Source organism: Malurus melanocephalus, unplaced genomic scaffold (assembly GCF_030028575.1).
Source record: "Malurus melanocephalus ecotype Western Australia unplaced genomic scaffold, MMel_1.1 scaffold_199, whole genome shotgun sequence".
Taxonomy (NCBI): Eukaryota; Metazoa; Chordata; class Aves; order Passeriformes; family Maluridae; genus Malurus; species Malurus melanocephalus.
In genome coordinates, this window is record NW_026623431.1 from 910,420 (window position 1) to 937,173 (window position 26,754).

The 26,754-nt window shown below is 37.4% G+C and overlaps 2 protein-coding genes across 2 annotated transcripts; both read left to right on the forward strand.

Moving 5' to 3' along the window:
• The first annotated feature begins 49 nt into the window (after positions 1 to 49).
• Positions 50 to 9,572, forward strand: LYAR (Ly1 antibody reactive). The gene is made up of 9 exons (XM_057373494.1): positions 50 to 90; positions 739 to 906; positions 1,200 to 1,314; positions 2,904 to 3,011; positions 4,402 to 4,485; positions 6,406 to 6,742; positions 7,004 to 7,108; positions 8,012 to 8,097; positions 8,416 to 9,572. Exons 2-9 carry the CDS (start codon positions 785 to 787, stop codon positions 8,548 to 8,550), a joined length of 1,092 nt encoding a protein of 363 aa, XP_057229477.1. The 5' UTR covers positions 50 to 90; positions 739 to 784; the 3' UTR covers positions 8,551 to 9,572.
• Positions 9,573 to 18,522: 8,950 nt separating this feature from the next.
• Positions 18,523 to 25,362, forward strand: TMEM128 (transmembrane protein 128). The gene is made up of 5 exons (XM_057373495.1): positions 18,523 to 18,650; positions 19,727 to 19,868; positions 21,815 to 21,976; positions 22,284 to 22,392; positions 23,599 to 25,362. Exons 1-4 carry the CDS (start codon positions 18,533 to 18,535, stop codon positions 22,381 to 22,383), a joined length of 522 nt encoding a protein of 173 aa, XP_057229478.1. The 5' UTR covers positions 18,523 to 18,532; the 3' UTR covers positions 22,384 to 22,392; positions 23,599 to 25,362.
• Positions 25,363 to 26,754: the final 1,392 nt, after the last annotated feature.

Consider the following 26,754-nt stretch of genomic DNA (forward strand, 5'->3'; position numbering starts at 1 on the left):
GGCGCGCGGCCGTGAGGCGCGGCGGGCACGGTGCGGCACGTGCCGCGCGGGCGGCGGGAGGCGGCGGCGGCGGCGGCGGCGGCCACTGAGGTGCGGGGCAGCGGGATCGGGATCGGGAGCGGGGTCGGGAGCGGGGCCGGGAGAGGGGCCGGGAATGGGGACGGGAGGGGGACGGGAGGGGGACGGGAGGGGGACGAGGCGGCGTGGCAGGGTACGGCACAGTTGCCTGGACGCACACCGGACTACCCGCTGCCGCTCCGCTGGGCCCGGCCGAAACCCGTCTGCAGCTGCGGGGAGCGGGACGGAGCGGCGGGGGTCCCACAGGGAAGGGAGGGGGACGGGGACGGGGAACGCCGGATAGGCGTGGGGGCGGTACCGGGGTTAGCGGTTCCGGGGTTGGGGTTTCTCGGTTCGCGTGATGGGTACGCGGGTTACTGGTTCCCCGGCTGGGGTGGCGGGTACAGGGGTTACTGGTTCTCCCGCTGGGGAGATGGGTACGGGGGTTACCGGTTCCTCGGTTGGGGGTTACCGGTTCCCTGCTGGGGTGGCGAGTGCAGGGATTGCTGCTTCCCGGGRTAGCGATCTCCCCTGCGCTCAGGATCCGGTGATACGAGCTCTTGCATGTGCGGGATCGGGCTGCTTGCCCTGGCTGTCGGTCGGTACACAGGTGCGTTTCTTTTCGGCTCTCCAAACGTTTSTTTCAAGCTGTAGATTAAGATTTCCTTCTTGTATTTCTAGAGTTGCAGTTCTGTGGGAAGGAGGAAGCTCCTAACCACTCGGCAACATGGTAGTTTTCACATGCAATGCGTGTGGAGAAGCTGTGAAGAAAGCACAGGTTGAAAAGCACGTGAACATCTGCAGAAACTGTCAGTGCCTGTCTTGCATGGATTGTGGCAAGGATTTCTGGTACGTAAAGGATGGGAAGTAGTGTTGYTAACTCTGCAGGAGTTGTCATAAATACAAGACTTGCAAGTCAGAAATTTTCACTAAAACTTGTAGCAGGACAGAAATGTCTGTGGTCTTGCAAGCATGTACTTTGAACACATCAGATTTTGCTCATTTAAGCCTTGACAGTAAGAAGGTTTAAATGATCCATTCATTTAAATCATCTGTTGATTCAGTTTCTCAATTAGCTAAGTGTTGCAGTTTGAAGACTGGAGCACTTCAGTGACCTGTGATTAAAAATCTCTTATGTTCAGGGGTGATGACTATAAGGAACACGTGAGATGTGTAAGTGAAGACCAGAAATACGGTGGAAAAGGTTTTGAAGCCAAAATTAACAAAGGAGATGCTAAACAGCAGGAGTGGATTCAGGTACAGTTTGTACTGTGTACACCTACAGTAACTATTGTCTGTAATCATTTAAGACACAGAAGAGGCTATACTGGCTCAAACCAGAGATCTATTTAACAGTATCCCTGTGTGTCTTCTGCCATTTCCTTGGAAGGTCTAAGTTTCTCCTGGTRTGAAATGTGTCTTTTGTTTGTTTTGAGTCTATCTCTTACTGGTTTGATTTAATGTAATGTTCCCAGCTGCATACAAAGAGACATTGGTAGTTGTCCATCCTTTTCAGGMCATATATGCTTGTGTAGACTTCTGTCAGGCGTCTCTTCCCATCTTAAAGTCTTTGTTCAAGGCTCAAACGTCTTACCCTGCTCAGTTGTTCTTCATATATGTGTGAGTTATATCATTGGTCCTCTAAAGTCTTCCCACTTCTATATGCTGGTGAAATGCTGTTCAAGACATGGGGGAACCATAGGTATACTGTGTGTCATGCTTATTTTTTCTGTGTCCTTTATTCCTTTCTAACTGATTTTTGTCAGTTAATCTGCTATTTTTGGGTGGGTTTTTTTGTTTGGTTTTTTTCACTACTGCTGATCATTGTGGTGGCATTTTCATGGGATTGGTTATGTTAACCCTGAGATCTTGTATGTAAGCTCCAATGGTSAGCTTAAAGTCTGCAATTTTAAATGCTAAATTAGGATTGCTTTTCCTTTGCTTCCTGSTTTACAAGAATTCGTGTTGAATGTAATTCACTTTTTTATTACCTAGCCACTAGTTTTTTTAAGATGTTTCTGAATTCCTTGTAGTCTTCCTCCTRAATAGCTTCATACCATCAGGAGTGAGTGCTGTTGCTGGTAGCCTGCCTCAATAGTAAGTACTTCTAATATAGAAAGATGAGGGATGATTACCAAACATGCTTTTCTGATGGTCTTAACAAATTCACAAAGCCATGCAGTCATCAGATTTTCAGAAGTACAGGAAGGCTCTACAGTGTCCAGTGGCTACTCTCTTTAAATACTGGGAAGCTCAGAGCCTTTTTCCCCCCAGAAGCAGCAGTGCTGTTCCAGGGACTGCTATGAGGCCTAACCTCCTCTATTCTCTCGAGCTGGCACCCATAGCACAGGAATATCCAGACTGTCTTATRGGGATTAATGCTTGTTGAAGCTGGMACTGCTGYCWGAAGAAATGCATGTCAGCTGTAGCATCAAAATAAACCTGATTTTTCATCATTAACTCCAGAAATTGGCAAAAATCTATCACTTGCTTTTCTTAGTGCAGGTCTTTTTCATGCTGCAAGAATCCTTTCAGTGGTACAGTTATTTTAGTTTGAAATGTTTTTATTACAGTTTGTAACTTGTACATCAGAAGGCAGTAGTGAGCAGTCCTGCTTGCCTCTGCTTACTACATAGATATAAATGTTTATATAGATAACTTGAATATACCTAATGAGCTATGATAAAACCAAAGATCATGTTTTTTGAACACCCCCTGTGAGCAGACTATACTAGCTGTGGGTGCTGGGTGATTTCTGTCCAGTGTATTTCTGACTTGCACACCTTGCATGTAGYATTTGATCCTTGTGCTGCTTTTCTGATCTAATTCTGGTTTTCTTCATTCAGAAAATTCATGAAGTAATGAAGAAGCCCAACATAAACCCTAAAGTGCGAAATGTCCTGGAGCAAATGCGTACTTTTGATAACATTCCAAGAAAAAGAGTAAAGTTTCAGGTATGTTTTAACAGAGGTTTGCAGTAATCTATGCAGTGAGAAAAGAAATAGACTTTTAGGGAGTACCACTTCTTTTAACAAAGGTAGGACAAATTACTTATTTGGGCATTCATATAGATTTTGTAATAACTGGATTTCAAATAGGCAATGGCTGTAAAACACATTTATTTGCTTAGCAAAACTGTTGGTGTACCAGTTGAATAAGGTATTTAGCCAGAGACCATTTAAGGTTAATGTCCCCATGTAGGTTTGTTCTGGTTTTAACACCCTTCTTTTTTAGACTATTTGCTGTTTCTATTGAATGTCCAGAGTCTTTGACTTACTTTWAAGGATTTCTTATTTCTATGGCTTTGTTTTTTCCCGGTAAGGGCAAGATGCTGTTTTGAGAGTTTTCTTATTCATTAGTATTGTGACAGAATCTCCCAGTCTGCATGCTTCTTGAAGTAAATTCCAAATGTGAAGAATTTTATATGTGTAAAGAATTTCATTAAAAGTAAAGAATTACTGGCAAACTGGCCTTTTTTTTCTCTCTGTGTATTGTGTGCCTCAGACTGTGAGGCTGGGAGAAGATCATGCTCGCTTCCAAAGCACTCAGATAAAACCCAATAGAGCTGTGGTGAAATTGCTRCTAGGCAGCTGAAAATTGGAATATTTCCCGACAGCATTAATGCTCTAAGCAGGAGAAATGGTATTTTCAAGAAGCCTCTCTTTTTGATAAGATGCATTGTAGTGGAAGATGAAAAGTTTTTGCAGTTCATTATTCCAGTTTACTAATGCACCTTTCCTGGGATTTTTATGCAATGCAAAAGTCTTTACATTATGTTTAACATTGAATTCCACATTTCTAAAAGTTGTTCTGTTGCTGATATTATGAACAGCATAATTTACTTCTTTATTTTTATTTTTGTGGGAACACCTGAAATAACCCAAACAATTTTGACATGTTTGCATTGAGATATTTGCTTAAATTTTACTTTGCTGTGATAAAAGTATCCATTTAGGAGCATGACCATATATCCAGTACACAAATAAATAGGATCATATCATTCATGTTTTGACTCATGGGAACAGTCAGATTTTGTAGATATTAACGTAATCAGTTTTATTTAAAAGCTTGAGGATTATCTTTTGTATAATTTGCCACTTGGGCATGGCTGTTGGTGAGGCAATTGAGAGACATGGTGTAGCCTCCTAAAAGTATGTAGACATGATGTGAAACAATTCAGCAAGGAGGTCTGAGAGCTTCATATGAATAACSTCTAACCAGATCTTAGTTAGAAGCAGTAATTACATTCTTAAATGAAAAATAAAAAACAAGAACCAAATCCATGATAATGAAGAAAGAAAATCAGAGGTGCATGTTCTCAGTTAYTGTTTTTTCTCTGCACAGAATTGGATCAAAAACAGTTTGAAAATTAATGACAGCACTTTGCAAGATCAGGTGTGGGATGTTTTTTCAGAAGCAACCAGAAATGTAAGTTTAACTGGACGTACACCATCATAAAATGGGAATGCATTCCAAAATGCTGGAAGGAAAGCCTTTCACTCYCCCTTTGCAGATTTTAGTAGAAACATTGTCTCACATAGTTCCAGTGGATTATATTATAATGTAATATTTCTTGACTAAATTGCTTATTTGGGGAATACAAAAGTGTTGCTGAAGTAGTTGTGCACTCTGGGTAGGTTGTGATTGAAAGCTTGGACATGGTGACATGATTGTGCCATGATATTCAGAAGGCTAATTTACACTAGTAGTGCATAAAGAAAGGAAAATACACTACCTGTATCTTTGGTTCCAATCTTTTAGTGTACACTAAGACAGAATAAAACATCTTTTAGTACATAATTGGCCTCAAATTTATGTGATTGGAGTGGGAAATTAACAGCACATAGTTCACCTATTTTATTAGTGGGGAGAGAGCTCCCCCAGTTTGTGGTCCAAGTTCCTCCCATTTCTTTGTGCAAATTGTGGATGCACTCAGGCCCTTCTTGTCAGTGCCTAATTCTATGCTATTTCATTACAAGCTTAGCATGTTTTGGTGGGTTGTTGCTTTGTTTGTTGGTTTACATCTGTTGCTGTTGCTTGAAAGCTCTCAGAGAAGCTCATTTSTCACTTGATGTAAAAATGCTCTCCCCTTTTTGCCCCACGTTCTTTCGAGGAGTGTAGGCATAGGTTTGGCCTTAATCCCAGTGCTCTGTGTTTCTGATTTGATGATTCTAGTTAAATTTATTTGCAGTTTTTTTGAAGACTCCAAATATAAGAGCCAGGAAAAAAAGAAACACGTTTATTAAAGGATAGGAAYGTAACATAAACTCTGAACACTGAAGTACATGGTTTTGCTTGAGCATTAATACTGAGTTCACTTAATTAATTATCAATACTAGAGCATTAATACTAAGTTCACCTTAAATCATAAGCAGTTCTCTCTTGACTTAAACTAATTTTTAAGAGTCTYCAATCTGAAAAACTTTTATTTAAACCCAAATTTAAGCAATTACACTGTCCGTAGAGCATAGCATTAAAGGAAAATATATAACACAGCTTTCTTTCTTAGATCATATCAATTCATGTGTTAGAATTTTTGAAAAGATCTTAAGRTACAATTTATAATACAGACCTTGAAGTGTATGTACTCAATGGAAATTCTTAAGTAGAATTCAAATTTAATTGAAATAACTATCAAAATATGTTGGTGTTAAATTGCTTGTATAAAGATCTGTTTTCTTTCTAAATAGCCATATTCACATTTCAGTAATGTACTCCACTTACTAAATTATTCTCCAGTTATTAACGTTAAAGTTTAAATTAAACCTTAAATTTTTAATAAATATAATAATTATTCTACAAAAAAATTATAAGCCCAGGAACATTAAAAGAAAACTAAATATGTTGACAAAAGTACAATTAAAATAACCAGGAGTGCCTTTCTTAGCATCATRTACTAATGGTTTATTGTCTCCGCCACATCCAAGACAGAGAAGTGGATGGCAAAATAGATTATTACTCAAGGGTTGTTGTATTTGGGAATAAGTTCTGCATCTTGCTGTAATGTCCTGTAGTTTTGTTTGTGTAAATTAAAGAGTTGAGAATCCCTTATTTACATTTAGCAAATAATTGAAAACACAATAGAYACTTCAGTTAGAAATTATGTATGTTGTAAGATAACATTTCTTCTGTGGTGTTAATTAGCATTTAGTCTGTTAAGTTTAAAGAAGAATCAGGCACACTTTCACTAGTGCTATATTTCTCAGGCAACTGGTTGTCACCCATGTAAGCAATTTCATTGATTTCAGGATATCAGTGTTTTGAACAGTTAGCATTGGTCTAGTAGAGGAAAGTTACAAKGTCAAAAGAAGTTTGTCAAAATTGTAATTATGTGTCTTTCAACCGAAGATTTCAAATGAAAAAGAACAAGACAAGCCACAACAGAAGGAAGAGCGACAGTCTGCAGAAACTGGGGAAAAAACAATGGCAGAAGAAAATGGAGTTACAGATGATAAAACTGAGAGAAAAAAGAGTAAGAGAGAACGAAAAGAAGAGAGACAAAAGAACAAAAAGAGGGAGAAAAAAGATTTGAAATTAGAAAACCAGATGGATGTAAAAAAGAGAAAAAAGTCCAAAAAAGGAAAGGAGAGCATGGARGATGACTTTGAAATAAATGGAAATGGCAATCACAGTGAAACAGAAGAGGAAACAAACGTAAAGAAACGCAAACATAAACATGTAGAAGGTATCCATCATGCAACTCATATTCCTGTTTGTTTTGGAGAAACTTTTTCTCAATTCCAAAGCTCAATAATTACCTAAGTAGAATTTTWAAGTAGTGCATTGCATATACAAATTAGATWWTTTTAACAGTGCTTGTAGTTCTTTTATAAAAAGAACCACTTTGTAAATACAAGCTCATGTTACAAGAACAGAAACTTTTATTCCTGTCAGAACTTCTAGTTTAAAATCTTTTCTGTGTATGTTTATCCAATTMCATCTCTAGAGGAGCCTCAAACCAAAAGAAAGAGGATGAAAACTGAAAGCATTTCAGAAGACATGGAAACAGAAAACATCAATGACAACGAAGAAAATGTGGGAATAGAGAGAGGTATTTATTCCTAAAGGGACCATTTAGATAGTTATAATACTATTCTGCAAAGGACCTAATGCGGGATATAAATACAGTGCTTCTGAAGCACGCCATGAAATAAATCGGGTCCCACTATTTATAAATAAATAATTATTGTGTATATTATGTGTACACATCTGTTCCAGAATAAGTAGCCTATGCTACACTTAACACCTGATGATGAATTACTTCCCTCATTTGTTGTTTCTGCTGTGCTCGCAACTTTTGGCTGTGCTTGGTTCCAGCAGGCAGTGAGGAATTTGGTTTCACCAGAGTGGGTGTCTTCCTTGCTGCCATGCACATTAGCCAGCACAGAGCAAAAAGGGTAACAACTYAGACCTCTTGATATTTCTCATATTCCCATTTTTGTTCAGTGACTCATARATTGTACTTCAGCTGTGTTGGACCTTGGTTTATGCTTAGATAAACCCACGTCTGCCTGTCACCTGACACGCTCTGCACAATGACTGTGCTTGAACATACAAACCATTGTTTGGAAACCACCAATTAATGACCTCTGGAAGGTGGTAGGGTCTAAATTTGACTGTGCTTTAAGTGTGAGGAGACAGGATCTTAACTATTCCTGAATTATGTAAGAGTTTCTGCTCAACAGCTGAAGTGCAGAAGTTCAATAAAAGCAATTCTGACCCCCATTGTTCAAGTACTGTGTTGATTCTTTGTCTCTGCTCCATTATATATTCAGACACAGCTGAATATGACATTATGCTTAAGACACCCTGCAGTTGCAGGGTCAGTAAGGTAACAATTGTTGTGGTAGCCAAACTGATTCGAAAAACTGGAGGTTGAAGGCTGGTTAGTACTAGAGAAGAAGACCCAGAAATACCTACTTTTACCAATGATGTGTGCCTAATTATTTTCTAGGTAAATTCAACTGGAAGGGAACTATCAAAGCTGTTCTGAAACAGGCTCCAGATAATGAAATTTCAATTAAAAAACTAAGAAAAAAGGTATGGTACAAAATGTTTTTTTTTTTTTTTAAATATTCTTTGATTCTGTGAGTTTATTTGTCTAATGTTGAAGTTCAGAGGATTCTGGCTCATATAAACAAAAGAGTTTGATGTTATTTAACAATATCAACAAAATGTCAGCTGAAGAACAGGTTCTTTATTGCTTGCTGAGTTAAACAAGAAATTCAGTGCTAGTTCTGCCAAGGAATAATAGCACAATGGATTCCATGCTACTTTTAATACAGTAACATAAATGTATTATTGTTTATGGTGGAATCATCTTCAYGAACTAAAAACCATTTCTCTGTCTTTGTGCAGGTGATAGCCCAATATTATGCAGTAGCTGGTGAGCGGCACAAAACAGAAGAGGAGATCCTWGTCATATTCAATAAGAAAGTGAATAACAATCCCAAATTTAAAGTTCTAAAGGAGAAAGTGAGACTTGTGAAATAAACCGTTTGCATACTTTTCATAGCTGTTGCATTTTAATCTTGCTGACGGAGTCGAACTCTTCTGTTAGCTGTACAGATGCTATGCATTGGTCTCAGTTTAAATGGTGTATGTGAAGCAAAATTTAACTTTTAATAGTGGATTCCTCCCCTTTTTCTAGATTTATCACAGAACATTTTCAGATACTTTATTTTTTGATTTTATGGAAAATGCATATTTTTTGGTACAAGTTTTAAGAGGCRTTGAAAGTAATTGCTGCCCTACTGTATTAAAATTCTTCCAGTAATGAATATAATTTATAGGCATGAATGTTTTTTAGGACCCAGGTTGKGGGGCTTTTTGCAGAAACTATTTTAAGAGCAAATAAGATTTTCATATTCAAACCCCCACTCTGGAATAAATGTTTTGTTACAATAAAATTCAAAATGGTATGACTGATACCCTCTTTCTGCACTGTGGCTAGTGTGTGCAGCCTTTAATAAACTGTTGATTCTGTGTTGTAAAATGTATAATTAAAGTGTCAGATTTGTGTATGCAATATTGCACATTCAGTGAAAATGTATTGCTACTGAAAGTCTTAATTAGTAATGCAACTGACTTTAATRTAAGTGGTTAAATGGACTAAAAATTGACTGATGAAATAGATTATTTTAAAATACAGCYTTAAATATAATGAAGCTTGTCACTTTATAATTGCATAATAAATCCACAAATCATTTGAAGAGGCTGTTGTATTGCAAGCACCAGAACAATTCAGGTAGGCCAGAAATGTTACAAGTATGTAAGACACAGCTGCCTGGGGAAAGTTACTTGAAGTTTTATAGGTTCTTACTTAAATGTGAAATTAATTCCAAATAGGAAGTTTCCTATCATGATGTAGTCTGTTAAAAACAGCATTATAAAGCAGTCAGTGGTATGGTGTTTTAAAAAATTGCCTAGTGATTTCAAGCAGATGCACTTCTATACAACTCTATAGTAAAAATACCTGAATTTATAGAAATAATATAATAAAAGTATAAATATTAAAAAATGARCTGTGATACACTGGGTCCAGTTTTTCTGGGTACATATTTGTCTTGTCAAAAATTGCAAGAAAAGCACCTAAAAAGTTAACATCTCTTCAGTAAGTGGTGGAGTTAATTAATGAAAAATTATTTAGGAGATAGAATAACATTTATTTACAGGTATGAATAAAGTCTGAGAAGTTGTTTCAGAAAATTTTAAAAATTGAGGGCTTTTTAAATTTAGGACACATAAAACTAAGTCCTTGTCAGGGAAATTCAAATCAGTGCAGTACTGTTAATCTCTTCACACACTGTATTTATTTTACAGCAGATACTGTTAAGATCCTAAACAAGTTTGTTATTCTTGTTTTTGTGGGATTTTTTGTTTTTAGAATTAATTCCAATTTTTGCCATTTTCTTACACTTTCCAACTTTAGTTGCTGTTGACCACAGCACTTTTGACGCACCTATAGAAGCATCTGCTGAAATGCTATCTTAAATTGTGATGGTAGCACCACTAATGGATAAAGGCAGCTGCAGAGAATATTGTACCATGGCTCCATCATCTTGCCTCAAACTATGATCCACCCTCTTTCTGTTCTACACTTCCAAACACCCAGGATTGTCTTCTTGCTCCTTGTATGYCCAGTTCTCATCACCCAGCTGCTTCCAGCTGCCTCGCTGTGTTGTGGGAGGGTACCAGCTCRGGTCAGTTCCTGAGCAGGGCAGAGCACTCACTCTACCAGTCACTTGTGGAGTGGCACTGCTGCCTGTGCTGCTGGTGGGCACTGCAGCACCCACAAGTTTGCAGTARGGGCYCTGCTGTTTTCCTGGCRTGTTCATCAACTCATCASCTGCATCTTTTTCCCTTTTTCAAASTGGCAAGGGCAGTTTGGATTATTTATGCTGTACATTTGATATTCACAGCAAATTTTGCTTTGTGTCACAAGTTACCCTCCACAACTTGGGAGAACAGTGGTTTCTGCTCATGAAAATCACCAGCATTTTCTAATCTACAGCCAAAGAATCTGATCTATAGCAGGTGGAAACAGTCTAAAAGAACTTTTGAAGGTGTGCAACCATTCTTTTTATTCAGTCTAACAGATAACCAGATTCTTGGGTCCTGTCATTGCAGAGTTGTATCTGATGCTCAGGGTTTACTGCAGTGATCACTGAATGATGCAAAGCAGCAGGCTAACTGTTCAAGCACCATGGATTGGTTGAAAGCTGAAAATAAGGAGTAACAGATCAACAGGATGCACATGAGCTATCAGAATAGTATTTGATCTTGTAATGTTTTTTTCCTGCTTTTGCTGTCATTCTTAAAGAGATTCAAAAGCCTGACTCCCTCGTGCATTGCCATGGTTAGGTCAGTACTGCCTGCATAAGTTAGTAAACATTGTAAATTATCTTTCCCGTGTCTGTGTAAAGGGTAAAGCAGCACCAGCTGGTGTTCGGTTTTTTCCTCATGATTTGGCAGACATGAATCAAATCTATGCCTCTATTGACAATCTGAGTCTGTTGCAATTATCGTATATAACCTTACTATGTGTTGCTACAGTAGTATCACCTTTTCCTACTCCATAGGCAGAAAGTAGGGGAGGGGGAACAATATGCTTTGTAGGTATATTTTTCTTTCTGGGTGTTCCTGGGAATAGCGTGGTATGGTAGATGAGTCTGTGTCTCTAATTATAGAAGAYTTCAAGTGCTATTCCAGTCCATTCATAGTTGCATTATTGACATGTAGCTCTCCAGTGAAAAAATCTCTACTTYGATGTTTTTTCATTAGACAATTAATAAAGTACTCAGAGGACTGAAAATGGCTTTTTCCCTTGCAACAGATCTGGCCTTAAATTTACTCCTTTCAACTAATGTTTTGATCAGATTGAAGTTACTACGAATTTAGTGGTATTTGTTTCAGAGGGAGGCATAATCCCTCACAGATCATTGAATCCTTCAAGAAGACAGAAAACCAGCAGTAATTAAGCAGCATAATTATCAGTATTTTTAAAGTCCAGAATATGTTTTAATGATATTCTAAACAGCATAACTCCATAATAAAATATGTCTTATTGTTAAAATTTTCCTTTCTAAAAGAGCATATTGAAAATYGAGTGTCTTTGTGGCAGGATAAGGAAGGAAGAAACAATGTAATTTAGAAAATTGTTTAAAGATAGTGGCTTTCATTATAAGTATAGTAGAAGCACTTAGGCAAGGAGTTTAATCACCGGAAGAAAAAAAGCTTCAAAGGGCAGCTACTTATTTGTTGTGCTCAGCCCTCTACTGTCCTGGTGCATTAGAGTAGTTCATTCTTTCTCCAGTGAAAACTGATCCTCCCACCTGGTGCTATAATCCAATTGCATCAGTACAATGTAGTCAGAGCCCGACATGAGTAGTGGCTCGTAGCTGATGACCACAGGATACAGAGATCCAATACATGATTTCATTCGGAAACTTTTAAGGCTGTAACACTCACCCTTATTAAAGAAATAAGAGAGCAAATATTAAACTTTTTGTGTGAGATAAGTGAAAAAAGGCATATTGTTCTGTACATTGAGCTGTATTCACAGGTTACAAGATATCTCAGTMAATATATTCAACATTTACCCCTTTCTTCTCCTGGATTAGCCTTTAAGAAAAAAAGCAAGAATAAGTCCTCTAAGTTTCTTTTCTGCTCTGTCAGCCAAGAAAAGCTGCATATTATGTTTCCCATTAGTACTTCTGCAGGAAGTGTTACTTTATATTGAATTCTAAATTTCACTTGGACTGGAGGAAGTTTTAGTAGTAACTTTCCCTTGTACTTGCTAGATACAGTTCCTTTTGCCCCTGTAATCTACTGCTTTTCTTTGCACTTCTGGGATGTAATTCCTTTTGCACCAGAATCCTCATGCTTTTGTGCACTCAGAYATTAAAGACTGAAAAACCTCAAGTTTTTTGCTTAGATTGGACATTTTTTTCTGCAAGATTGCAAATCATACATCTTAGTTCTTTCTCAAACACATCTAGTTTTCAATTCGTCTTTCCTTTTTAAATTTATTCTAGGAGATTTAGAATTGTCCAGTCTTGATGTGTTCTGCCTTCTCATTATTTTTATAGAAACTGCTCTTGCTCTGCAACTTCATAYGTGAGCTACTGCAGAAGTAAAATACTGACTTCCAACAGAAGCAGTTTTATAGTTCCTGAAATTACTTGAAAGTAACAGAAAACCAGAAATTGTGTCTGCATGCCTACCCACCCATTAAACCCCTCTTCTCAAACTTCTATGTGGAATGCATTAGTACTAAATTAGTATTAAAAGCCTAGCTGGGACCTGATTACAGTYAAGCTTAACTCACACGTATTTGTTTTATTAGAGAACGGTGCTTTTAAACCTTATGGAATCTTCCTCTCAGGCAGCATGAAATCAATTTAGAAGTATTCAGATCACTACATCTTAGTTGACAAAGAAAAAACCTGAAAAAAAAGAACCAGAATTCTGCCTGCATTGCAGGTGGCTCAAACCATGCTGTGTTTACTCCTTCATCCTGTTCTTTGCAGTAGCCATGTAATGAACTCCCACCATCCAGTCATTAATGTATAAATACAAAACACAAAGTGCGCTTTTATACCTGATTTTTTTGCCCTTCTTTGGCCTTTTCGCTTGATGATAAGAAGGAATTCCAGGAGGAATACASAGATATTGACATGTTCATACATGAAAGCCTCATGTTTTCTATGGATGAGACAGGCCCAGGATTTTTTCCTAGGATTCTTTTTTGTTCAGCATTCTTTCTCACCATGTCTTATAGCATGAAAATATGTTTCCTCTTGCTTCTCATTGCTACAATTCTGTCTCAGTTATTACACCTTTGAAAGTTTCAGCTTTTTTGGTGAACTTTCAGAACTTAGGTGGTTCCAGAGGTTAGCATGGGGTAAGTTTTCCATGAGAAGAATAAGGATGAGTTCAGTTGATGTTCTTAAAGACCTATTTATGTTATGTAGATTACCCAAAACAATATTGAGAATTGTACTATAATCCTCCAGCCAAGAATTCAGATTGCTGAATTCAGTCTTCCTAWAGGAAAGATCTTTCTCCTCCTCTCTCTTAGACAGTTTAGCACTCAGTCAGTTCCTTCTAACTCTGTTGTCCAATTAATTACCATATCTGTTCAAAATACATGGAAAATTGACCCCACAGAATACGTAAGTAATGGACTGTGAAGGACAATGGTCAAGAAAACCTTCATCAWGAATGAAGAGTGTAAGAGCTTCGTTTTGTATTTTTTTTTTTCAGGACTTCACAGAAAAATTCTCCAGGCAAGCAGCATCCCACACTATACAAGCAATGAGATGTTGCTATGCTGAGCTGTTYTTTTCTGTCTTGTTAACAGTGAGATCCATGAGCCCAAGAAGCTTTGTCCCTGCTTTAGTACATCAGTCAAATCCTAGGTAGTGGTGACACTAGACTCCAGAACAATAGTTAATATTCTGTCAAAGCCTAAAATAATGCTAACCTCTACCAAYAGAGAAATAAAGTGTCACACCAAAAGAGACAGTTACTCCTGTAGAGTAAATATTGAATGATACACTTGAATGCCCATACAATTGATAATCTTTCYTGTGTGAATTAAATCTGCTGTTCATTATTAAAAAACCACACAGAAATGTAGGATGTTCCTAAATGCCCTAAGTATGAAAWTATTTTCATATTGTTACAGATGCATGGTTGCACAGACTTTTCCTAAGTAAAGAAATCAGTTTCAGTAGTTCCCAAGTGTTCGCTTTCCCACCCTCCCACATCTGGCCATTTGTTTTTGCCTCACCACCACCCCCTGCATTTTTGCAGGCTTTTAAAACCAGATCAAATCCTCAAACTGCGAGGTATTATATACCACTACTGGGGATTGTGTAGTCAAGAACAATTATAGCTGGAGTATTGCTGCCAAGTGCTTTGTATCATTAAACTGTAGTCTTGGGAAAACATTTTGAGAGCCATTGTACTCCCTTAAGAAAGTAAGCATAGTTAAGTGAAACTAAACTCAACAAATGATTTAGAAGAAAGAGAATAGGAAAATTTACTTACTACTCCTAGGAGAAAGGTTTGTCCAGATTTATTTTGGATAAATAGGATGATTTTTGGATATTTAGATAAATCTGGATAAATATTTTGGTTTTGTTTGCACATTTGAAGATGGAATGAACACAACAGTCTTCTTACTTTCTATTTGTATTGCTGATTATACTAAAAGGCAAGAGTCAAACACTGAAGCTATCTAACAATTTTAATCGGGATAATTGAGGGTTAATATGGTCTTCTATCAAATAAATACTTCAGATTAAAGTAATGTTCTCGATCAACTAATTTTTTTGTAATTTGCTGACAACTTTCAAGGTGAAGAATAAYGTACCTAGATAAATCGGATGACTATGTGGCAAATTTATTTTCTGTTTTCTTAGGTGCCCTCTTCACCTTTTAAACTGCCTATATCTTTTCTGCTTTCTTTTTCTTCATGAAGTTCAAATGCTTGCATGCTTAAACACAGTGTCTCCTTGGTATCAAACACACTATTCTATGTATTGTTTCCTTCATAAAGGGTCAATCCAAGGCTGCACTGCAATTTAATACTCGCAYGAGAATTCAGCTTGAGTTCAGGAGTTTGTACATGGACCATATTCAGAGTCAATTGAGTTTCACCCTGCAGTTGTTTTTCAGATCTGCATTAAGTTATTCACACCAAGTGCTTTTAAGTCCTTTGCTGATTTTTTTTTCCATTGTACTGAATTTAAAATAGTTAATGCAAGATGAAAGCAAGAGAACTGTAGTAGTGGAGGCTTTTTTGTTACCTAGATGAGTCAGACAATGTATTTACTTTTTCACCCAGTGTAGGRGAGGACACAATGCTTTACTCCAAGGACAAAATTCAGAAAGGATTGAGGATCTCTGCCTGTCCAATCTTTTACTCCTGATAGTGGAAGATAAGCAGCAGATACTACTACTCACCTTATTATTACTTAGTTCRTGAACAGAAAGCACAGAGTATACAGCACAATCATTCCTCAAAATGAAAAAAAATATGCCTATGCTATATACGACCTACTTCAACTAAAAATTAATATAGAAAGTAGCCCGCCCTACTTAGATATGGAATGAAGAAAATTCCAACCATGTCTTTTGTGAACAGATGACATTTGAGCTAATTTAATTATTGATTTCTGTAATAAGGAAAAAGTTATGAATATTTGCTATAATACTAGAAAACTAATTTGACTTCCTRAAAGTGAGAATTTAACTGGGAGGGTCAATTCTATATTTTATATATATCCATTCAAGAGAMATAAAAAGCTACCACATTTGTGTTTCATTAAGAATTACATGTAAATCAACACTTAACAAACTAATCAGTAAGCAGCAAATACTCAGCAAGCAACAAGAAAATAAAATTCAAAATATCCAACTAGATTGCAAAATTCAGCCTGAACTTTTWACTGAAAAACCTGAATATTTAAAGACATTCAACTAATGTACAGAGCATTATTTTCTACTTAAAAGAATATGAAGGTGTTGAATTCAATTCGCAAAATATGGGAACTGAATCTTGTGAGAGACCAGGAATACAGTTAACAAAAAAATTGCTGCCAACTCTGCCCTTTCCACATTTCCTTCACCGAATCTTCAAATTCACAAATTCCTTACGCAGACGAAATTTATCACATCAAGCACCCCATGTGAAAATACTTCCTAACATTTGTGCAGGGATTCTTAAACATTAACTCAGAAGAATTAATTATCCATAACAGGCCTGTTGATTAGATGCTTTGTTAATTATGTTGTTCATTTTGTAACAGTCTCGGTTCAGCTCCTGATTGCTATCTATTCTTTGGCAGATTAATAATTTCTGAATCAGAGAAGCTCTGTGAAAAGATCACAGAAAACATCTCAGCTCAACAAACACTGAACATGAGCAGTCTCAGTTAAGGTCAATACTGAGTCCAGGAAGGGAAGATCTTATTTCAGCTCTTTGCACAATACCTACTCTGTAGGTAAACAGAAGCATTCCGTTTAATAACACAACAGATCTTAACCTTTACAAGCATACATATTTGTTTAATTGCTATGTTTAAATCAAAGATGCATCCTATGAATAGCTTTTGCAAAGAAAGTGCATGAAGATTKCCTTTGTTTCTTATTTGAATCACTAAGATGAAAGTGAAGGCTGGTGTAGTCAGTCAAAGGAAATAAAACAAAGAAACCTCTATTTCATTGATAAGAAAGCAGAGCTGTGATCTCCCATGAGCTGTTAACTTCAAAATATTCAGCTCARCTACATAAAGAATAATCCCTGTAGTCACTAAGGACTATGATGTGRTTGGCCTTTATGTGACACATGTTCTAAGGCTGGAAAAACAATTTCTACTTACTGTGACACGCCTTACATGAAGGCCTATCTGTTCCTTTTTYGTTCTTGTATCTTTGAGCCTGAATTTTTTCAAACTCAGTGCACAGCAATAAAGAATAACCAGAACCCTRTTTTCCCTTGTGTCTAGAATCTCACTCATCTATAAAACAGACAACAGTATATTCGGAAAATATAGTTACCCAGCAGGTTTAGAACTGCTTAAAACCRGTGCAAGTCAGAGAAAATTTAACTTTTACACTAATTAGTTTCTACCAGCTAATTTATTCCCTTAGAATGGCCTAAAATCTTCAGACCTTACTGATAAAATATGTAATTATTTAACGACAGACTATATTCCATTCTTTTTTATTTTCCTGCTTTTTTTGACATAAAACAAAGTATCTGCAAGGTTTTTCTGTTGATAAATGCTGCACAGCATTTAAAGAATGCACATGGTAAGTGAAAATTTCAGACATTTCTCATAATCATTGTTTTCAAAGAAAATATTGTGCCTTCKGAGAGGAAAAATACAATCAGGTTATTAAAGACTTGGAGTTTTTTTAACTTTTATCTATATACAGCTAGAAGCTCTCTAAATTTGATTTTGTTAAGTAAAACCCACACACTGAAATTACATTTTTTTTCCTTAAATCTCCCTTATAATAATCTGAGCTTTTATTGAGTATTTCTACATTGAATCCCACTGTAAAGAAATGAATAATTACTCTTAGAAACCAAATTCGATTTTAAAAGCCATAGTAATGGTTTAATCACTGAATACAGCCCAGATGATATAGTACATATATTCACAGTATTCTTATTATTCACAGTCTTATAATGACCAAACCTAAGGTTAATCTGCCAACAAAATGGAGTCGCTTTGAGTTTGTTCATGTGAATAAACAAGAAAACCCTGGTAATATGATTGGTTTCAAGGTTTCATTTGCAGAAACATGCTGATGTGAYTGTATCTAGTTGCACAGAAGTCAACTACATTACAAGGCAATCTATTTTACCATTTWATTAGTTTATTTAATTATTAGGTGGTTTGCCTTGTAAATATGTTTATTATTTCCAGTTATGAATTGCAGTTTCGAGTGCAACAGGATTCCCGTGGCTCTCGAAACCTCCTAGAACTTTGCATTTCACGGAATCAGAGAACACTCCGAGCTGGGAGGGACCCACAAGGATCACCCAGTCGAATGAACGAACGGTCACTACGGGGATAAAGGCTATGAGCTTGGTGTTATTAGCGTCATAGTCCAACCATTTTGCACCTACACCACTGCTCTGTGTCACTAAAATTGAGCTTTTTTTTTAACATCTGTCCTTGAGAACACGTGGCTGGCAGATGAGGAAAACATTCTTACGCGCAGAGTTTTTGGGGTTATTTTTCTGCATCCTTTTGGGCACAGCAGCCTTCCCTGCGGCCCTTGGCAGTACACGGCGCTGTTCCCGGTCTCCAGGCGGGCTCAGTGCGATTCCCGCAGCCGTTTGTGTATCCCGGGCCGCTCGCTGCCGCCGGGCGCCGCCGCTGCCCTCACGCCGGGGCGGTCACAGACGCCGCGCTCCCGCCCCGCCGCGTCACTGCCGGAGCGGCCCAACATGGAGCRCGGCGGCGGCGGGGACCCGCTCCCGAGGCTGCGGCGCTCGGGGCGCCACGGGCCGGAGTCCCCGGACCCGCAGCAGCCGCAGCCGCCTGCCCGGGGCGGTGGGATGGCCGGTGGGTGGTGCCGGGGCGCGGGGAGCGGTGTCGGGACCCCCGAGCGGGCGCTGCGGCGGCAGCGGGGGCGCCTCGGGTGGAGCGGCGCGGAGCGCGGCCCCGCCTGCCCTCAGGTGTCCGCTCCTGAAAGCGAGCTGCATGTGGGGAGAGGCGAGGGGACTGCGGGATGACAACSAARWGCTTGAACGCTCCAGGCCCRAGCTCTCGYAGGATGAGGAGGATTGTAGGAAATWAAAAATAACGCTGCCTGTAAGCTCCAGCAGAGCTGTCGGTACGCTCGGCCGGTGGCGGGGCGTGTAGGGGAGCGGCACGTGTGACGCTGCTGGAGGCACACRGGCCACCAGAGCTCCTAGTGATAAACTTCAGAGTGTGAGACATCAGAACCACCTCTGACACCTTTTTTGACAGTGTGTATAAATACTGTGTTACATGGTTACTTGTCATGCCCAAAAAAAGGCTTTCTCACCTGCTTACTCTGTTGTCTCACGCTCTCCAAAACTCTACACGGTGATGAGGGGAAAAAGAGAAGGTACTTTCCTGCACAATAATACCTTGCAGTTTACTTGCTGAAGGTGTGCAGTGTAAGTCAAGGTGTCTCCTGAAACTGGAGCTGAAAATTTGTGAATTATCTGCAGTTGAGAACAAGAAAATCATTTGTGCCTGAAATGGTTTCGCAAATACTAAAATTCGTAAAGAAAGGTACAAATAAATTAGTAATTGGAAACAGCCTGAAATTCTACATGCTAGATTAATAAAAATTCTTTTATAATACCAGGAGTTTTTAATAAGTTAAACAAYCCTTACAAAATCTAGTTAGCTGTTTCCTAAAAGGGTACACAGCCACAGTATTGTGCTGATTGTTACTGTTTTATCTTTTTATCAAAGTGTACCTTGCTTTGTCTGTTTCATTTTAGTAAATGCTTTTTAGAATATCTGTAGTACAAAGTGTATTATGTTGAATATAATAATCTCCCAGATAAATGAATTAAAAATATAAAGCATCATGCTTTACGTAACTATAATCATACTCCTTTTAATGACTGGCTTTAGTGCTATAATTATGTTCTTATTTACAGAAGAGTCTACAGCTGTGGAGAAGACGATGAGGCCTCTTACCAGGCTGAATATTCATTCTGCATTCTGGATTTTGGCATCAATAGTTGTGACATACTACTTTGATTTTTTAAAAAATATTAAAGAAACTATGCAAACWGATAGGTAAGGTATCTTTACTTACAAAAAAAATGTTGTGCTTTAGTCGTACAATCATACTCAGTTTGTTACATCTGATCACTGTATTTTAAATCATGGATAAACAAGATCTACAAYAGGAATAGGGAAACCTGWGTTTGTTCGGCCTGSWGAAGAGAAGGCTCAGAGGCATCTTGTCAATGCATGTAAATACCTGAAGAGAGGGTGCAAATAAGACAGAGCCAGGCTCTTTCCAATGGTGCCAGTGACAGGATCAGAGGCAGCTGACACAAACTGAAACATGGGGCCTCCCTCTGAAGATCAGGAAACWCTTTTTTACTGTGCAGATGACTGAGAACTGAACAGGTTGCCCAGGGAGGTTGTGGAGTCTCCATTCTTGGAGATACTCAGAAGCCATCTGGACATGATTCTGGGCAACTGGCAGTAGCTGAGCTTGCTTGAGTAGGAAGGTCAGATGACCACATAAGATGATATTATTAAACTAATTTTAAAGTAAGTACAATGCTTAAAATTTGCTCTAATTTGCTTTCTTTTCTTTTAACTTTATTGAGTCRTCTTTGTATGTACAAAATTTGTCTGATACCAGACATTTTAATACTGTACCTTCAAGTTTTTACTTAAGTCCAAGAAATAGTTGTTTTGTTGAAGGTGTTGGGGGGTTGATTTTATTTTAATAAAAAAGCCCTGAAATTTATCTTTAAATGTCAAACAGAAGTTAATTTCTCTAGAAATTCTCTAGATGACTTTGACTAGGTTAGCAAAAGAATAATCAAATAATTTCTATGAAGTAACTTCTATTTCTAGTCTTTTTCTATTAAATTATTTTCAATGGGATTGATGTGTGCTAAATATTTTTAGATAGCTTCAGCTGAAAGTACTTTTAAAACTCTCATTGCTGCTGTCATTGTTAACATCATTGTGGAAGCTGCACAAGGCCTTGCCCTTGAGGTTCTCTCTGTGAGGWTCTCTGGAGCTGCTCCCGCAGGCTAGTTACGCCCTTCATATAGCTGACTGTGAAAGTAAAACTAATGACTAGSATGTAATCAAAATTTGGGGTGTCAGGACCCTGCCTTCCCATACTGCTTGTCTAGGCAGACTAGTTCTTTTAGTGCACAATTTTCAATTGGTAGTAACATGGGCCCAAAGTAACATATATATTTGCTGCATCATTCCAGAGCAGATGTTACCTGAGTAGCAAGATCCTTGATTACCATTTGTAATTTGGTAATCAAATTGCAGTAATAAGAATTTACTTTTCATATTTTTTTGTTTGTTAAATACACGTTTGTTTAAATACTTTAAATAAGACTTTATGAAAGTGCATCTTCCTCTCAAGTGATCTTTCCTGTCCTAGTCTTGAAGTATGTTCTCAAAGTGGATCAAAAGTGTGTCTTCCTAAATAATCACATACTCTGGGTTTTTATGATTCTGACTTTAAAATTATGGATGTCTCCATGTGTTTTTTAGGAGCTATAAAGAATAATCTTCATGCTTCTTGTCTGTTGAATTTGAGAGGTCAGAAACTGAAATCATATTAAGGCTTTCTGCAACATTTCTGTTGCACAGAAATCACCAGTCTAATTTATAGTGAGAAGCACAGTTGCAGTGGAGCCTATTTTACTTCATTAGTGACAAAGTATTTTTGGTGTAGTAGCATAGTAGATTCCTGACAAGATATGTCACTTTGCATTTCCAAAATACTTGAGGGGAGAATAAATGAATGTTTCATTGCAAAATTGAACTCAGTTATTTATATTAGACAGCTCTGAAGGGCAAAAAGTGTTTTGTAAAAGTAACTTACTTTTGTAAAAGTAAATCTACATGAACKGTAGGCCACAATCTGTGTATTTAACAGATTTTGTCAGTTCTGTTTGTAGACTGGAGTGAAGATTACTGTGCAAACTGCCATGTGACTGTGCTAAACGTGGTTTAATGTGCTTTTCTTCCTGCAGTTGGTGGCTTGCCGGTGGTGCTTGTTTGTTGAGTGCCTGTTTATCTGTTGCCTTTTACTGCATACTGTATCTTGAGTGGTACTGTGGAATTCAGGATTATGATGAACAGTACCCAGCACTGATTCCCATCACAACAGCTACCTTTATAGCAGCAGCAGTTTGGTGAGTTCAAACACTGAAATCTGTCTGAATGAAAGTTCAGATTAAGGCTTCCCTCAGCTGCYATGTATGCCCATGGAAAAATCAAAGAGTAGGTCATTTTCAGGGGCTTCAGATASAGATTTTCTGAAAGTAAAAGGTATCTTTACCCTTTACCCTTGATGGGTTTTGTTTTCAGAAATAAACAAGTATATTTCCAGTTTAAGTCATTTAAATCTTATTTCCTCTTGCGACATGTTTTCTTTGTATGCCTGGKGTTTCCGTAACATGACAACTGAACTTAGCAAATACTTTCTGCTTTTATTCACAGTTTCAATGTTGCCTTGTGGCCTGTCTGGTCATTTTTTACACCTGTGTTGCTCTTCATTCAGTTCATGGGTGTTGTGATGCTTGTGTCACTCCTGGGATAAGCCCTTCAGGTAAATATTTGACTTTTTTAAGCACATAAAAGCATTTATCTTGTTGTGGAAACTGCTTTGTTAGACATTTTAGTGTTGGGAGGCCTTTTAGAGATTCCTTCTCCATGTTTTGTGTACATTGTTAGAATTTTGACATTTTGTGGCATGCAGAATAATCAGAGAACATGCAATTATCCAAATGGGAAGAGTATCCTTTTCACTTCTCTAAGATTCCATTCTAGGCAATGAAAAGAAACGTTAGTGAGAATGGATGTGGGGCATATAAACCAAAAACCTGCAGCTTTTACCTAGACTGGGAGAACTTCTTAGGAAAGCTGCTTGACCTGATAGACAAGGGGAGAAGATATCAACATCCATATGCGAGTACCTTCTCTATTTTTTTCTAATACAAAATCTTTGTCGTATCTTTGTTTTCAAGTGTGCTGTTTTGATTTTCTGTGACAAACAGTCCAGATCAACCTGCTATCTGGAAAATTGCCAGATACGAGAAGTTCTTTGTTCTTTCTAAAAAGAACTTTTCAAAGGCAAACCCATCTGTTTTGTTGACTTGAGAAATGCACTCTCAATAAGGGCCACATTGAAAGTGGTTCCTACATCTTTTGTTAGRATATACTTATCAAATGAATCCTGTGAAATGTAAAAAGCTAAGGAAGACATCAAAGACAGCCCAGTAAATAGGGTAAAGGATGTCCCCCATTATCACAGGTATCTCATATCTTCCAGCGAAGCTACTCCTTCAGCAGGTCCTATTTGTTGTACTTCTCAAGGGAATGAGGAGGAAGCCTGTTTGGCTTTGTTGCCATCAYAAACCCTTTTTGGTGAGGAGATCCCCCAGTATTTTTATGAGGGCAGCARGAAGAAGGCTGTGATGGATTTAGAGTGATTTAGAGTGTAGCCTCTTGTACTGGCAGAGTTGTAGGCAAAAATTGCTTAATGGTTGGGATGGTGAAACTCAGAGGATTTTTTGTTTGTTTGGATTTGTTTGGTCTTTTTTTGACAACAGACTGAACCAGTGTTGCATTTTCCCATCTATTTTCTAGATACCAAGAAACCTGATTTTTTAGGAAGTAATTRACTTAAGGCCAAGTTATTACTTGATGTTGCAAAATCATTCATTTACTGAGTTAGTACAAGGTACAGTGTATGCAGTATATAGAACCTTTAAAGGTTTTTGTTAAATTGGGGTTGTTTTTTCTTTTCTTTCAGCTTCATGTGAAGGRCTCAAGTAACTGTAATCCTGCAAAGTGTATGTCACTTTTGTTACATTCCAGTACTTCTATTGTTTTTAATGCTGCCAGTTTGTTCTGACTGATACAGTAATTCTTAATCTACTTGATTTAAAAATCAATGGACATAACCATAGGAAAAAGCAACTGATTAGTGAATAATTAAAAAATAAATAGGTTTTACATCTCTTAGTAATGTGAGACCTTACATTTTGTAAAGCTTTGTAAAGCTTTCTATTTGTATTTGAATATTAAGCACATGGGTGGTAAGTAAGACCAACATAGAATAGTTAGTGTTGGAAGAGACCTTTAAATATTATCTTTGGAGGCCTCAGAGGTTACCTAGTACAACTTCCTGCTCAAATCATGTTGTTTGATTTGGAAGTAATTGATACTTAAATCAAGTGTTGTGGGGTTTTAATACTATATTCTTTCCATTTAAATTGACAGGTAAAATACTGTTATCTGGAACCTGTGTTTGTACTTGCAAACTTACTTATAGGAGAGATTTCTCGGTCTGTTAAATTTCTAATGTTATATGTGTTACCATGTAAGAAATACTTTATTACCTAATGTCTTGAATTCAGATGTGCTAATGTTAAAAAAAGTATGAATAGGGGTAAGGGAAAGCTGGTTGACAGTTGACAGTGCCATCAGCGAAGTAAATTCTACTTTTGCTCATGCAGTTTGTCCACAACCAAAGGTGGAAAATCAAGCTGTGAATAACCAGCAATACAATGAACAATATTAACATTACWTAATAAATTTGGAGCACACAATAAATTTTTCTGATGTATGCACTGTTTTTCAGTGTTCAGGTTGTTTTTTCTTCTGTAAATTAACTTTTCATTCTTAGCAGTGCCTGTTAATGAAGTTGCCATTTTCCTTCCTCAGCAATGAAGAGGCTGATACTAACTTAAAAACTACTAGCTATACTCAGTTGGGAAAATAAAATAACATTTTATTTTTATTAGGCATCTGTTCTTGTTGACTGAAATACTTAACTRTCTGAAGACCTGGGCACTATCTAGCTGCTAGACCACTTTATGTAAATTCTTGCGTACATACATTCCCACCCATGCCTTTTGAAAAATAGGAGAATGTAGAAATTGGATATTGAAACTTGCTAAAATCTTCTCTTTATGACTGTTGCTAAAGTCTGCACTGTCAGAGGATGCTGTGTTCTTCATTCTGATTTCCAAATTCACATCATTGCTGAACACATGGAATGTTTTGTGATAAAAAAGATGCACATTGTCTTTGGCTGCTACTGTTCCATTGAGGAAAAAAGTTGCATCCTAATAGTGTGTGATACAAAGAATCAGACAAACCAAAATCAATTGCTTTCACCACTACTTGAAGTATTTTGTGGAGTAAGTTAACAGCTTCATTTGTTTAAATGTAATATTTAAGTGTGCCAAAACCAGTTGTGCTTCATATCTTGAAAATGTAAGTTGCTTAACTTCAGCTCTTCTTTTAAAAAGTTTWAACAATTTTATGTCTTTAAATTAAATTTAAATGTACCCGTTGTGTCAACAGGTACATTTGAGTAATTTTGTTTAWTATAATATTTAAAATGCAGTTTAAAATTGCTCAGGGATAGTTATTATASCTGTGTTTTAATTTGTCAACTATATAAATGCTCTAGGTGTTTTAAGTTGCCTTGTGATCTGGAATTAAAATAACTATTTGCTACATGATTTTTCAAATTCATTCTTTTGAACATCTTAATAAACTTTTTACAAAAGTGATGAATGGTTGTTCACTATTKAATTGTTTAACTGTTTAATTACACTTTCTTGGAGACTTCCAGCCCATCCCATTGCTTTTTCTATAAAATAGATGTTCATGTAGATTTAAATAACGTACTTGGCTCAGAGTATCTTTGTTTTTCATGCCCCCTCAGCTGGGTTTATTGAAGGTGTAATACCACTCTGTTCCCCTTTGGAGAGCTGTTTACCCTCTGATTACTTTGATGTCTTTCTGAGAATCCTGAGTAGATATACTCATTGTACAAAGTCCTGTAAAGTCTTTCCGTAACAGTTATGAGTATCCAACACAATATTCATTCACTTATATGCTCAAAATGAAGTAGTGGCAAATCTGGTAAAAATTTAAAACAATGCTTGTTTTAACTRTTGTAGGCTGACACAATGCTGCTGCCACTTCTAGTTCTGTGAACTCCTTACTTYTGTTATTTTCCTTACTACCAAATAAAGAATTTATGGCAAGAGTGTAGAAAGAGGTAGCATAATAGTTCCCTGAAATGAGGCAATCAAAATCCCCACCTATACTAAAGCTTGAATCTATTATCTTGCTACAGACCATCAYAGCTATCTTCTGTATCCATTTACATTAACTTCATTTGAGGCTGAGGATGTGAACCAGCACCAAAGAGCTTTCCTTCACAAGTGGCAAGGAATGTTCTTGGATTATCTCGAGGTAAAATAGTCCACAACTGTGATTGTTTATCACAGTTACCCACAGAAGCTCTTCAAAATGGAAACATTTTCCTTAGCTATTCTTTAAAGGTGACATTATATGAGATAAAAGTAGGATTTGGCATTTCYATGAGCTTCTGATAATGATGGATGACACTATGAGCCAGAGGTTGTTGAAGACTGAACTGTTTGACTAGTTAGTGCTTTTTAGTGATATTGCTGTTATAGGCTAAACAGAAACATAGGGCAGGCTTCCAGTTTAGTCCATTCTTCAAAAGGAAGATTTGCAGATGGCTTAAAATACCTGTTTCTTAAGAAYAGGGCAAAATGAATAAAGTACATGAACTACTTCTTTATGTTTACCTCAATAGGTGATTGATTCACTCATTCCTTCTTTCTGCCATTTTGTTTTTCTTCCCTGTTCTTTAAGAGGATTGTGATCCCCAGACACTTATATGTCAGTTCAAAAGTGTCCTTTGTTATGTAAGAAAAAACCCTCTATTAATTTCTGGCTTCAGAAGAGAAAAAGCTTAAAACAACTCCTATGTTTTGCCAGAGGRAGTAAAATAGATGCTGTATTATCTTCCTTTTTTTCCCCAAAGTGGTTGAACCAGTGACCTAATTGCATGAGAGATGTGGGTCAATCACTGTAAAAACCAATGKTTTGGGTAATCAATACACAACCAAYAGGTAAG